The sequence below is a fragment of the Halictus rubicundus genome, chromosome 12 (genome assembly GCF_050948215.1).
Source record: "Halictus rubicundus isolate RS-2024b chromosome 12, iyHalRubi1_principal, whole genome shotgun sequence".
Taxonomy (NCBI): domain Eukaryota; kingdom Metazoa; phylum Arthropoda; class Insecta; order Hymenoptera; family Halictidae; genus Halictus; species Halictus rubicundus.
Window position 1 is genome coordinate 11941457 of NC_135160.1, and position 14553 is coordinate 11956009.

Sequence of the window (14553 nt, forward strand, 5' to 3'; positions counted from 1 at the left end):
AAGAAATGATCATCGGATTGCGATACTAAGTAAGAGTGAATTGTAAGGTCACGATTGAAATTGCTGTCGAAAAATTCATTAAAAATCATTATAGTAGACAGTGTGTTAATGCACTGGCCAACAAATTTGAACTCCGTCGTTGCGCTCCGAGAACCAACAGGTGATTCTTATAGATATCCCGTTGATAAAAATCAAATTTTCAACATTAACAATTTGGTGCGCTCTCCGACCGTAGAAGCAATATGGTAAGGGACCCAATTACTGTGCGTATATCAATTATACTTATTTTTAAAACGTAATGAATATTAAAGAAGAGATGTTCCATTTTTTTTTATTAAAATCAGTTAGTATATATTGTTGTATATCTCTTTTCATTAATATTCATTATGCTTTAAAAATAAGTATGATTCATATAGCCACAGTAATTGGCACCCCCACAGTAATTAGGTCCCTCACCCAGCAAGCGTTTCTTGCATAAAAATATCCCGTGGATTTTTCCAAATTTGACGGTGTACTGTGGTGTTATAGTCGGCAACGAAATATGGAATAATATATATTATTGTTCCCGAAATATGTTTGACTGGGTTCAAAGATACAAAAATCGTGTAACGGACGGAAATATGATCGTGCGTTTATTGAGTCGCGACATTCGTCAAGCTCGCGTTATACATAATTAACATCGCCGATACCGATTCGTTCGGTCAAAAGGTCAGCCGGTGAAACAGGTAAACGCGACAGGTCGAGAAACTACGGTCACCCGAATGTTGCTTTATCGGTTCTGCGGGCTAGCATGATAGATTACACAAGATTCTGGCAATGTTCGTCATCCGAAACGCTGTTTCGGCTAAAGTAGAAACGCGCTTAATCCTCGCCTCGATCTATAAATCATTTTCTAGCTGCTACGGTATTGCAGACTTTTCGCAGAAACTTTCATTTCGGAAAACCGTAAATCAACTTCACGGTATCCGAGGAAAGAACATCAGGTGTTTCCGATATTTCTTGTAGAACCTACAAAACTGTTAGAAGGAGTATAACGAATGGCTATCCGGCTGATTGGGCTACGGTTAATTGTCGGCAGTGAGACCATTAACTCTTAAGTGGACTCACTCGCGAGAGATGCACCGACCAATAAAATCACCAAAGTGATTCGAGATACGTTGTTTCGAATGAAACACGACCAACTCGAAAACATTGACAGCTGAACGCGTCTAAATTTAAATCGGCGAAAACGCGTGTCTCGACTCGTTTACATGGCATCTTGACAGCGCGTTTGCCAGGCAAAAATTTTGATTTACTGGTTACACGCTAACGTCAGCCATTAGGCACGTCGAAAGCTCGATCGAGCGAGATGCATAGAAAATTATGCATTTTTACGCGAAGACGCAATAGCCGCTTGTTGCGCAACGGAAAGCGCCGAGGCAAAACGTGACCGTTTATTCACCTAAAAGAGAAACAGTTTGAATGTACCATTTTAATACAGCCTGTACTCGATACATGTCCCAAATATCTGGCCGATAAAAGTCACAGAACTATCACCACCTGGGCCCCAAATCTCGAGTGGTCGCCCAGGAGTGTAAACATAATACGGGTCGGGTGTATCGGTGTGAGGAGACCACTGCTAATAGAATAACAAACTTCTTTACTTTTCCTTATTTTTTCTTATGGGACCTTCTAATCAAAATGATACCATATTTGGTAATATAATTCCGGTGATATTTACTTGCGTAATAAACAATGAGGTCTACAACCGAAACGAGATTTCACTATTTAATTTTTGTTTCGTTCCAATATTTATTTATTCCCATCAATGCTTCCTATATTTGACGCTCGAACGATTATATATTAAAACGGAGACCTCGATACGTGTTCCGCAATTTTGCTAGATTCGTTTAAAACTTAGAACAGTATAAAAAAAAGTTGCGAACATAAACAACCCAGTACGCAAACGGCGTCGATAAAAATGAGGTTGCAGACGGAAGGAAAATCTCATTGCAAGTGCATATCGATTGCACATTTAGTACCCGACGTTCGTGTATGTAGCGCGAAAAGAAACTGCGCAGCTTTTACGACCACCCGGCAGACAACGGCGCGCGAAAATTGGAAAAATGTCTATCGCGTTTCTCCGTTTGGAGCACAGCCGGCGTCCAATTAAACGAGATAAGATCAGTGTCAGAAATGGGTCGTGTCTGCCAACATTGTTCGCCCGGCTGCAAATAAAAAGATAACGACCAGGCGTGATGCATCATTCCCCGATTACTCTCGATGCATCGCCTCGGTCCCGATGCACGGAACCTCGCCTCGGCTTGTTGCAGAACCGCGATTAACCTTTCCAATTGATCGTGACGATGCGCCTTGCACCGCGGATTGTTGCACCGCGGACGTTCGACCGATTCTAGATCGACGTACTGTTTTATCGGCCGCGCGTCGATATTTTATTCGTGCCGAGATAAACAGCCCAGAAAAATGTATCGGCAACGGCCGATCACCGTCTTGTCCAACTGCCAAGGAATCTCGATCGGTCGGAGAACGTCAATATTTACGACGGGAAATCGCGCTTCGAAATGCTTTCGCATCGAATGCATGCGTTGCAATCTTCTAGGATCCGATTTAACCCTTAGCACTCGAACGGCGCACAGTGGGCAATTTGGACGAAATCGGATTCAAAATCAAGGAACTTTCGATAGGAATGAGGTAGAGCGATGAAATTTTTTGGAAATGAAAGCTGCAACTTTGTAGAATATGGGAAAAATAGAGAGATTGTGGTACGAACGTTTGTTAACCTCGAGAAAATTCGTTAAACGCGCACAAATTCAAGAAAATTTTAGTTTTTCCAATACCACACGCGGAAAAATATTTTTTTTTTTACATGCTGTACATCATTTCCCATAGATTTTTTCACGCTGATTTCAAATCTGGTCTCAAAATTTGTCTACGACCTCAGGATTTTGCAAAAAATAGATTTTTGTGACAAAAACTAATGAAGTCATTTTTCCGTTGAAATGATTGGATGGTAATAATCTCCCTATTTTTCCCATATTCTACAAAGTTGCAGCTTTCATTTCCAAAAAATTTCATCTGATTTTGTCCAAATTGCCCACTGTGCGGCGACTGTAACGCGCCACTAGAAATTGCTGTATCGTTATTCAAAATATTTTTCACATTATTCAATTCGTTAGTATTTAATAAATTACTAAACACTTTGGTATTGTAAGAGTAAATTGCACGATTTTCGTATGTATACCATGCAAAAGAAATCTATAGAAGGAAAACATTCTAGGTCGAGAGAAATGTTTCATTTTGGAGTTAACATTTCTTCGAGTGCAAACGGTTAATATTCGAAAATATAATTTTCCTCGTGGGCTTCCGTCTCGGGAGCGCTTATGGCGAGCACGCGTGCCGCAATTGATTTAGCAGTTTTCGATGGTTTAATTGCCTTTATGTCCGACCATCAGTTCAATTTGCGATCTCTCGTTTCTTCGAGTCGTGTTGAAAATTGCCGGACACGTGGCGCGAAACGTTATTGACTCTACGATACTCCAATTAATTTAACTCTTTGCACTCGAAGCTATTTTTTAACTCGAAAACCGAACATTTTTTTTTACTTGGAATATTTCCATTCTATGTGTACAAGAGCCGTCGGACCAATACACCCAGTGGATGTGAAATTTTTCTTTTTCAGTAGGACTTTGAAATTATGATTTTTTTTTTCATTTTATAATATACAAACAAATTGAATACTGTAAACGATATTTTTAATTCGCGCTGCTACTTCTTAATGAAGTTTGTGCCTCTCGAGGCACCTTGAAAGGACATCGTACGACGCACGACGTCGTTACACATTCCGCGAAGCCATCTAATTATGTCGCGGATTAATAAGATTAAAGTTACTTCGAGAACTCTTCCGGGCCGGTTCGATTTCATCGCGCGTGTCGGCGAAGACTTCCAACCGGATTTCTGACAAATTGCCTAATTAGATTTCTCCTTCGAGAGTTATTTACGGGTCGCGTACGTGTGCATTTTGCGCCGGACAACTTAGGCGCCATAAGAAGTAGGCGTGCGTTTTCTTGCTTTCTTTTCGCTTGGATGCAACTCTTGCGGCGAACAATGAGCGGCTCGGTTGCACGCATTCGAGCTGCAAACGCTGCAACTCTGTGCGCAGCTGGTTCACTCTAACTGGTTTGAATTGTTCCACCCTGGTTCGACGACGCGACGCGACCAGACAGAGCCCATGAGCTCATTCTAGCCAGCCATAAGTGTGCGCAAAGTCTCCAAACGTAAGAAGATGCCTGTTAACCCATTTGCATCATTAGCGTACATATACGCTCAATTTTCCTGGATTTTCCTGGTCACTATCACCGAAGCCGTACGCACACGTTCGACTTTGTTGATCAGTATCATTATTCGTTAGCCAAAAAATAGAAATCGAGAGCGTTGTTGGAGATGAAAGTGGTAATTCTGATTATAGTGAAGAGGAGATTGGGCCACTGAAACGAAGACGAATTATTGAAATAAGATCCGATAGTGATCCTTCTTTTCATATTTCCTTGTGATGCAATTGGGATCGGAGTCATTTCTGACCCACATTGGTATTTCACTACAATTTTCTTTCGATATAAGGCGATTGCTCTGGATCCGGAATTCGTCGTATTTCGAATGAAGAAGAAGAAGAAAAAGATAGGATAGCGATTTTCCTATTTCGGAATAAAATGCGTCCTCTCATATCGGAATGCAATTGTATATATCGACGGTCGCTCGAGCTTAGTATAAGGAGGGTTAACGGAAATTAATAGCATATTTATTTTACTTGAATCGTGGAAGATCAGATTGATGGAATTTTATTCAGCATCCTTTCCCTGCCTAGATCAATGAAAATTTTGAGACTTCTTCGACGCATTCGCAGTGTGTATTATCCTTTTAACGTGTCAGTCAATGAAAATGGATAGTTGTTTCGTACAAGTACCAGTATCGTTCCTCCGCCAATGAAAACGGGGGTGTCTTCTTCAACTTCTTCCACGCATTCGCAGTGTGTATTATCCTTCTTCGCGTGTCAGTCAATGAAAATGGATAGCTATTTCGTACAAGTACCAGTATCGCTCCTCCGCCAATGAAAACGGGGGTGTCTTCTTCAACGAGCTCGCGATCTATAGTATCTTTTTTCTGACTGGCAGAAAATCGCCGCCACGATAATTCGCAGATGTAGAACAGAGCGAATGAGATCGGGTAGTGGGAAAAAGAGAATAGCGTCCGACGTACGCATTTCGCCACACCGGAATGTCTCCATTCGGTTTCGTGCAAACGGACTCGGTCATTTCTATTTACGCTGGCGGAGTTCAACAGCCACGTGGGCATCGCGGAAGTCAAGGTTACCAACGTCGTAAACTTCCTCCCTCGTTTCCGTTTCAGCAAGGATAACGCGGATCGCCTTCCTCGCCGATCTAGACTCCCTCGTCCTCCTCGATCCTCGATCTTCGACTACTACACCTTTCGAACGTTCTCGATGTACATATCAGTGCTTAATCTATTTAACACGTCGAATGCCACGTCACCCATATTAAATTATTTCTGCAGGTTTTGATATGAATTTTTACGTTGATACATTCATTGTACGAAACTTGATTAGGATCTGCAACATGCAAGAAAGTTGGAGGACTACTCGGTATCATACATGTAATTTCTTTTCAATTTTTATTTCATCGAATAACTTGCTTTGATTTTATGGAATTTTTGGGGGTTCTAAAAGTGTTAAAACCAATTTCCATGAGGGTTAGGCGTAAAAGCGAAAATGTAGGGTGAATCCTGGTGGCTTTTGTACCATCCCAATTCTGTTTGAAGAAAGCTAGGGCAGATGTAAATAAGTATATGTGAGATATCACGCTGGTAGATAAAATGATATAGTAACTTCAACCTCGGAGTAGATTTCTGAGAAGTAATATGGTTATAGAAGCAGAGAATAATAGCGTATGTCAGTTAACATACTGTAGATAGATGTAACCGGAAGTTATCCTAAGCTGAGAGGCACTGTAATAACTACACTGTAGATCTATGCGCAAAATAAAAATTGTCCAAGTTAGTTCTAAGTAGACTTCACGCAAAATAAAACTCGTTCGCATTAACTGCAAGACATAGGAGCCAAGTAGTGTAAATTAAATCTTGTCATTTTTATAAGTTAACATGAATCTGTTGCATTTATAGCTCGGTACGTTTAGTGTTAACGCGCGTTTCTCCTTTGAATAATTTTAATAATTGGAGAGCAATGTACCAGCATCAATTCTTCTAATATCTCCACAGTTTTATCCGCAGCCTAATAATAACCAATAACAAACAAGATAAATAATGCCACCTGAATTGTGACCAGCGTATGACGGTTAATCCCTTGCCGTGGAAAAATCTGTTAACAAAAGTAACTGCTCTTTTTTTTTAGTTGAAATAAAATTCTGTTCTTTTGCTGTCGATGTTGAAGACAGCGATGCTTAACAATTGCCCAAGACAGCGAGGTGCTCCTTAACACTGAACGTACCACCACCGGTTCTAGATTTTTTATTTGACAATTTTTGAAATTATATCTTTAGTAGAGCACGCGTTGCAATAAGAACCGCGCAAAGTCCAAATAAATTAAATCTTGTCATTTTTAGAGCATTCATAGCTCGGTACGTTCGGTGTTAACGATTGTAACCACGAAGAAAATTGTACCGGCAAGGAATTAACGGAAGAACGAACGTGTTCCTTAAAAAGGAACATGGCCGCGGCAACAACCATAGACAACGATGACTAACGCGACACGTATTGTTTTCTGTTGCAGGACCTTGCGGCGGCAAAACGACCGGACAGATGCGGCTCTGCACGTTCTTCGAGAACATGGGATGGAAGGTAGGCACGCTCCTCGATCCTCTTGCTTCGCTTTCGCGTTCAAAACAAGGAAAAGAAGGAAAGAAAGAGACACGGAAAATAAACTTGAAACCCCGCGAGTTCTTCGTAAGGACCCCGACTCGACTCGAAAGCCTCACCCCCATACAAGTTCAGAGGGCGAGTTACTTGAGAATCCTTTGATTTCATACGATCACATCGTTGCCATAGTCTGTTGCTTTGACACGCCAATCATTCCGATATACAGTGGCAAACAGTAAAAAATAAGACACCACTGTTCATCCTTCAGATTTTTCTTTTTACCCCCCGGAGAACAACGATTAAGTAACAAATTGGAAGTTTCGTGCAATTTAAAATGGGCCCCCCGGTGTTCTAATTTAATGCTGCAGAAAATAACACGTTCAATTAAGAATATTCTGCTCAATGTTAGGATAGAAACCACCGTCTTACTGTCTTCTTTTTCTTTTCTTTTTTTAACGAGAGAACTTTCACTTTTTGCTCGCGTATTTTGCTTTTCTCTGTTTTAGTATCTCTTGTGAAAATGTCTAGGAGGCAAAGTTATCGTAAATTCTACTTGGTTGTTGATATTAGTCGGTAAATAACGGTTTGGATCGCGCGCAATGCGCGCGGTGCTCGTTCCTCTCTGGAGAAAAGAAGAAAAGCGAAGGACAAACGGTGGTCCCTTAATTTTTGTCAGCCATTGTACTCGAGATCAGTCTCTCCGGGGAAGCATCTAGCAATGACCGCGTTATTGGCGAGTTTCCACGTGCACACGCGTTTTCTTTGTTGCGCTGTGCCAAATAGAACCGAGTCGGCCGCGATCAATTAACGAAAAAGAGAGTGAGAGAGAGAGAGGGAAAGAGAGAGAGAGAGAGAGAGAGAGAGAGAGAGAAAAGGGATCCATTCGAAAAAGAAAGACAAAAGAGAAAGAGAGAGAGAGACAAAGAAGGAAAGGAAAATTCAAGAGAGAAAGAAAGAGAGATATATAGAGAGAAAAAGAGAAAGAGAGAGAGAGAGAGATAGAAGGAAAGAAAAATTGGAGCTGGTTTTGGGGGTTTTTTTATCACCCTTCGTTGTGGATTCGATAGAGCGCTGGTTGTCTTCTTTTTCAGGTGTTCCGTGTTCCCGAGACAGCGACCGTGCTGCTCAGGTATGCAATCACACGATAACAAATTTACCGAGACCGGGACACAGGGAGAGGTTCTAGGAGGGATCTAGGCAACGAAGGCTTTGATCGCGAGACAGTGCGAATTGCACGCGAATTAGATCGCACGCGGCCCGGAAAACCGGATGCTCTTTCCACAATCTCGCGGATCGGACCCGAGTTCGTAGAAATTGATGAAAATCCGATGGTTTTTTCGCTCTTGCGACGGATCGGTTCGCGTTCGATCGCCCATTGTCGGTGAAACAGATCGAATCATGCACTCTCGCTAAACCACTCGAACCTCGAGACATTTCGAGCTCGTGAGATTGCTATTCGCGCGCCCGTCTCTGAAAAGATCAACCAGGGTTCTGAGTTTTCATTTGCACCTTGAACTCCTTGCCAGACATCAAACGGTGTCTCACCAGGTATTACCACCTTCGTTTACGGGTGTCGTGTATTATTATAGCGAGAAGGTCAACTTTGATGTTCTAGATGGAACCGTGCACTTTCTGTGCGCCAATCGATGCGGCTTTTTATTCTCTATACACAAATTATAATTTAATCTCTGCATTAAAATAGCTCCTAAACAAATAAGTTTTCGACATGATACTTTCTTATATGTAGAGGATAAAACGCTGCATCCATTGGCGCGCAGAAAGATGTACGATTCCATTTGGGAAATCACAGTTGACCTTCGCAAGTCCTTGACGCGTCCATCTACAAAAAGCCAATAACAGCTGCTAAATAAATAATTTTTCGACACGATACTTTCTTATATGTAGAGGATAAAACGCTGCATCCATTGGCGCGCAGAAAAATGTACGATTCCATTTGGGAAATCACAGTTGACCTTCGCAAGTCCTTCACGCGTCCATCTACGAAAAGCCAGTAAATAATAATAATAATACCGTAAATCAAGGTGGTAATATCTGATGAGACAGCCTGTACAATAAAACAAATTTCTTAGTCCTAAATGATGTTATAAAAGCAAAGTTTGTATCTATCGTACGACTACATTTACTCGAAAGCTTAAATATTCGGAATCGAATTTTCTGTTCTACTTGAAAGAAACAATTGACACTTGTTTAGATTAGATTCTGTTTAAAATATTCGATATTCCATGGAGTTCCAGGAGTTAAAGTTAGTTCCCTGCAAAGTCCTCGAAGTTGCTATTCGTTCGAGCTGCAATTAGTGGACACGCGCGACTCGATTCTGTCCGAGACTAATCTGAGATTAATCGGGGATATTCTTTTCGCATTCGTACACCGTAATTGTTCAAAAGAGCCGACGAAAGAACAGATGTAAATGTTGCGATGGAGAAAGTGGTCGTGCATGTTCCACCGACAGAGTGCCGTTCGAGACTTCGTCGGGAAATGATCGCTCCGCCTCTCCCGGTGTCGTGTCACCACAAAATTCATTGATCGAGAAACACAACGAGCCCCGTACTAATAGATAGCGCGCCAAAATGTACATAATTGCGATCGGGCTGCGAGCAATCGGTGCTTCGATCGACGACGAAACCAGGCTTGGGCAAATTATTCTCGTGCAGAGAATAATACAGTTCCTCGTTTAAAGTATAACCAACAACTAGATTGATTCAGGGTACAGCAATGGCAAACTAACTAACTTCACTTTCTATCGGAATAAATAGAATATCGAAGGTCACTCTCAAAGACTATTTCTTGCTTCAATCATCTCCTCGAAGAGATATTTTCGTCGGACGCTGTTCCCGAAGCGTGTTCCTTCGAACGCAAAAACCGAGTAGAGAATCATTTTCATTCGCTAACAGTACAAAGAACACAATTTCACATATTTAATATTTTACAGATAGATAGGTCTGTCGATGACCGACCCCGTAGTTGTCTGCATTAATTGCGAGATGCAGAAGCTGCGTGGACGTTTGTTTCTTTTCACGACAATGTTAACGAGTCGGAAACGATACAACGGTATTTCCGAACACTTTGAACCTACCGCAATGACCGGCTTTCTATTTCACAATTATTGAAATTACAAAAACCTTTCCATGGGAAATTACTGAATTTATTGATGCAGATATTGTAATGAAAATCGTGCCAAGTTTAACACTAGGTATACGGAACCCGTCAAAATGACGGGTTCTAATATTTATAATTTACAATTGTTGAGATTGTGAAGATCCATCTACGTGGAATTACTCAACAAACTTATTTCCTTCGGTATATATTTGGATAGACACATTCTTCTTATTTTTACAAAGTAATGTAAAATACTCACTTTTAATGCTCCGTAAACCTGGTGTTAAATAAATATATATAGGACGTTTCGCTTTTATATGTTTCGTGCTCGGTAGGTTAGGTCAAGTGTTTGTAGATACCGTTTAGCATTTGAAAACCCACCGATTTCGATCTATCCGGTGGATCAGCGGGAACGTTAATCGCGATCGACACCGACGGTCCCGAAAGGAAGTTCCGCAAGATAGCGTTCGGTCGAACGATCTCGATCGTTCGTTCGATCGAACAATCGACTAAGCTGTACCGTCTTCCGGACAATGCCCACGCCTGTGACAAACGACGCCGACGAGACAAGTCGAATCAATTAGATCGAAAGAGCATTGTCGCGGTGCGCGTTACGAGAACGGCCGGGCTCGTTCGTCGAACGCGTTTCTACCGCGAACCTAACTCGAAAATAAACGCAGCGACACTGGCATGACGGGACACTCTTGATAAAAATGTTGCTCGAACGATAGAGACTCCCCTGTTTGCCCGACGGAAATACGGAATCGTGGCGCCGAGGACACGATCATTTTCTCTTTTAGTTTAGTTACCGGTACCTCGCGCGCGAGAGAATGAGAAACCGAAAGAAAGAAAGAAAGAGAGAAAGAGAAAGATCGAGAGATTGAGAGAGAACGTACGCTGCTCCGAATAGATTCGATCCTCCCGCGGGCTTTATTTTTACCAAGTGTTTCATCCCACGTCTGCTTTTTCCATTTCAGCGGCGGCATAAAGTTTTCAGACCTGAACGCTGAAGAGGGTAAGTCCACTTCAACTTATCATTCTCTGTACACACCGCCTAGCTTGCCGATAGTTTCGCGAGAACGCGCGTCGCCGGTCCCGAGAAAACGTTTTGCGCTTCTGACCTTTGGTCCAGCTCGAATCGGGGGAACAAACTTGCCCGAAAAATCTGACGAATTTTATGCGTTTAAAAATTAGTGGCTTCAACACGTTGACTGCCATGCCATATATGGGCGACGGAATTATTTGTCCGAATGAATTTTTACGTTAATATATTCGTTGTACCAAATTCGATTAGGATCTGTAAAACGAACTTGGAGGACACATCTCGATACCGCACATTTAATTTTTATTTCATTCACTTTGATTTTATGGAGTTTTCGAGGTTTCTAGTTTGGCAGTCAAAGTGTGCGAAACACAGCGAAGTGAAATGAAGTCACATGGTTCGCATGAAGATCCGCAGCCTAATCGCGAGGAATCGTCGAAATAACAGTTGTCAGGCCTCCGATGATTTCCCATTGGTCCTTCGTCGCTCGGAGCTCGGGATTCGATAACTCTCGAATGGGAAGTTTCTGCTCGATCCTCGCGCCTATGAATTAGCATAAACAGGTTATCAACTGGTTGTTGGAACTACCCGGGAGAGGATTCAAGTTTTTCTAGACCGTTACGCAAGCTGTGCAATCGATTATCTGCGGCGCGTCGCGTTCCACGGATCGAAGACAGCTGCGATCGCCGACTGAGATTCGACTTTGCGAACTTGTATTCGGAGTAAAGTATTCATGCCCGATGTTCGAGTCGATTCCACGGTACACTGTCGTCGTAGGAATCGCCGGAGAATCTGCATTCTCTTGCAATCGAATTCCTGGCCCTCGCTTCACAAATTCATTGTCGATTCTGGAACAACCGAATTGCGTCCGAGGCCGAAGAATAATTATATCTTTTGCACGGATTTTTCCAACAGTTGCGCGTACAGTATGAAAAGATGGAGGTTCCAAGAATATTTGCATTTTCCAATAGGTTAGAAAAAGAAAATTGCGGAAATGAAAAATGTAAGCAAAATTATGATTGGTTAAGCGCCAAATATCACGTCCAGAGATCCTTACAAAATCAGGGTAATTTAATTAGTGAAACCAAAACTAGACGTTTGAAATGTTTTATATTAGGGGATGCTGTCTCAACCCTTTTGAATTCGAGTGACTAAAATTCAGTTTATCTGGACATCTCGTACTAAAAATGAATTTCTAAACCCAGTCAAAGATTAACGTGTTAATTGCGAGGGATACGAACCGATTTTTACACGGCATGTATATTGAAACTCGGAAGACGCGGTGTCCGCTAAAAAGTGAGTTTCCGGTTCGCTCGAATAAAAATAGTGCGACGCAACAGCAACAGGCTGCATCGCGCGAACAGTTCCCCCTTTGTCGTGATATGCACATAGCTTCTTCCATAGTTCTGCTCCCGCGACAATATCGAAAAATCGGCCATCTACGGACACCTAATCCAGGATGCACAACGGGTCCGATACACCTGGGAAAACATTTGAGTAACCCTCTATACGATTTTGAAAAACGATTGCTTCGCGAAATATGTTTACCCTTACATTGCGAAATGTATATTCTCCAGGATACGCGCAACGAGGACGCGTTACCGTCGGGGTCAGAGGTTTTCGGGGGGACACGACAATGTCAGGACGGTATCGATCGACGAGCAAGCACGCCGAGCACCTCTCGTGTGCCCTCCCGTTTTATCCCTCGGTCGTTCAAGTATAGTTATCATTGCGTATGCGTCGACCGTCGCGCTAATATCGGCGAAACTTTCCATTAGTCCGGAGGAAACCCAAGGGCTTGTCCTTTCAAATGGAAATTCCCTGTTCGTCGCGACCGCGAGACACCTTGCTCACAATAACACTTTCAGCCCTGAGACGCGTTTACTTTCGGTGAAATTAGCTCTCGGCCCTTACCGTCGACCTACGTCGACCACGTCTTCCTTCATGGCCCGAAAAGATGGCGAGCGTCTGCGCGTTTTTCTTCGATCCGTCCGAACACTTTCAATTTCTCGTCCTTACACGCCTCCTCCTTTCACGATTCTTTTAATTAACCCTTTGCACTCCGGAATTTTGGAAACACCTGTTAAGTGTCGCCTCGACATGGAAGTGTAAAGGGTTAATAGATTGTAAGAAAGTCGCGCCGTATTGTGGACTACCTAAATAGTAAAATTAATTAGAATATATGAAATATAAATTCATATATAGAATTTATATCTATCATAATATACATAAATATCTATTTATATATTTTTATTAACACTAGAACTACCGGACCAGTCAAAATGACTGTTTCCTAATTTTTTCTTTTACAATTACTGAAATTGTAAAAATGTTTTCATCGGAAATTTTTTAATGAACCTTTTCATTGAAGCAGATGTTGCAATAAAAGTTGCGTGAACTCTGAATGGATACAGTCTTGTCACTGTTACAAAGCAATATACGTCATTCGCAATAGTTCCAGGTAGTTCCAGTGTGAATATATAAATATTAATATATCAAATTAATTAGACTGCCTCTGAGTAAATTGCGAGATTGTGAACACGTCGCATGTGAGTGACACGGTGTTAGCGAACGCGTGTCGGCATAGTATTTTGCGTCATGTTTTACAGGAGAACACATAGCTGAAGTGAAAATGAAATTTTCCTTTCGTTGCAAACTGTTGACCCTGACGGAGCACAGTATCGCTCATGTTTCTTTCCTTTATGCATATCTTTCACGTAGGTCTCGTGACAGCGGTAAAAGCCTTATCATTACCGGTGCACAGTAAGCGACAACCACGTTTAGCTACCTACAAAAGCTTTTACAAAACTTTCTACCTTCCATGATAGAATTTTACAGAGACTTTACCATTACTGTTTCGATTTTTCTAATCGTGTGAAATTCCGAGCACCCGGCGCCATTTTTCTGAAGAAAGTTTGGAAGCTTCGAGTCTTCGATTACTTATCGACAGAAGAATTTAGGGGCGTTGGAAGAATCGAATGGTGTTGGTATATTATTTTCGACTTATTGAAATGATCACGAGAGGAACTTCCGTTTTCTGCAATCGATTTGGACAATTTTTGTCTCGCATAAAGAAGTATAGGAGAATCGTCGCGAGCATGGCGCTGCAGGATCCTCGTTCGCGCGACCGCTGATAGCAATTTCGCCTAAAATCCGATCGTAGCGTGGACACAGGGGGTTGCAAGAGAATGACGCAACGTTGCGTTGCCGTTGCATTACGTTGCATTGCATTGCGTTGCGCCAGTGGAGTTTCACAGCGAACGAGGGAAAACGGACTCTCGAGGACGCGGAGAGGTTTCCGGTCGAGTTGCGCGTAACGCGAGCTATAGCTGACGACGACGAAAATGGCGCTGAGACCGTAGAAACATATGGAAAGCAATCCTAAGTTTCAAATTACCCCAAACACTCACTCTCAAAGCATTGCTTTGGTTTCTTTCTCATTCGACGGTTATTGCGCGCGATTCTTTGGCTAACGAGGGAAAATTGATAATTGGGACCAATCGCAACCA

At 42.1% G+C, this 14553-nt stretch overlaps 1 protein-coding gene across 6 annotated transcripts in view; it reads left to right on the top strand.

The window, feature by feature from the left end:
- Ttd14 (TRPL translocation defect 14) overlaps positions 1-14553 on the top strand; it is a 40702-nt gene that overhangs the window by 1155 nt on the left and 24994 nt on the right. For 5 of the 6 annotated variants that reach the window (XM_076798086.1, XM_076798085.1, XM_076798083.1 and 2 more), the window contains exons 2-4: positions 6800-6867; positions 7977-8014; positions 10980-11017. In XM_076798086.1, coding sequence (XP_076654201.1) covers positions 6800-6867; positions 7977-8014; positions 10980-11017 — 144 coding nt within the window. The remainder of the gene's footprint in view (positions 1-6799; positions 6868-7976; positions 8015-10979; positions 11018-14553) is intronic. The other variant, XM_076798087.1, reaches the window with a different exon arrangement.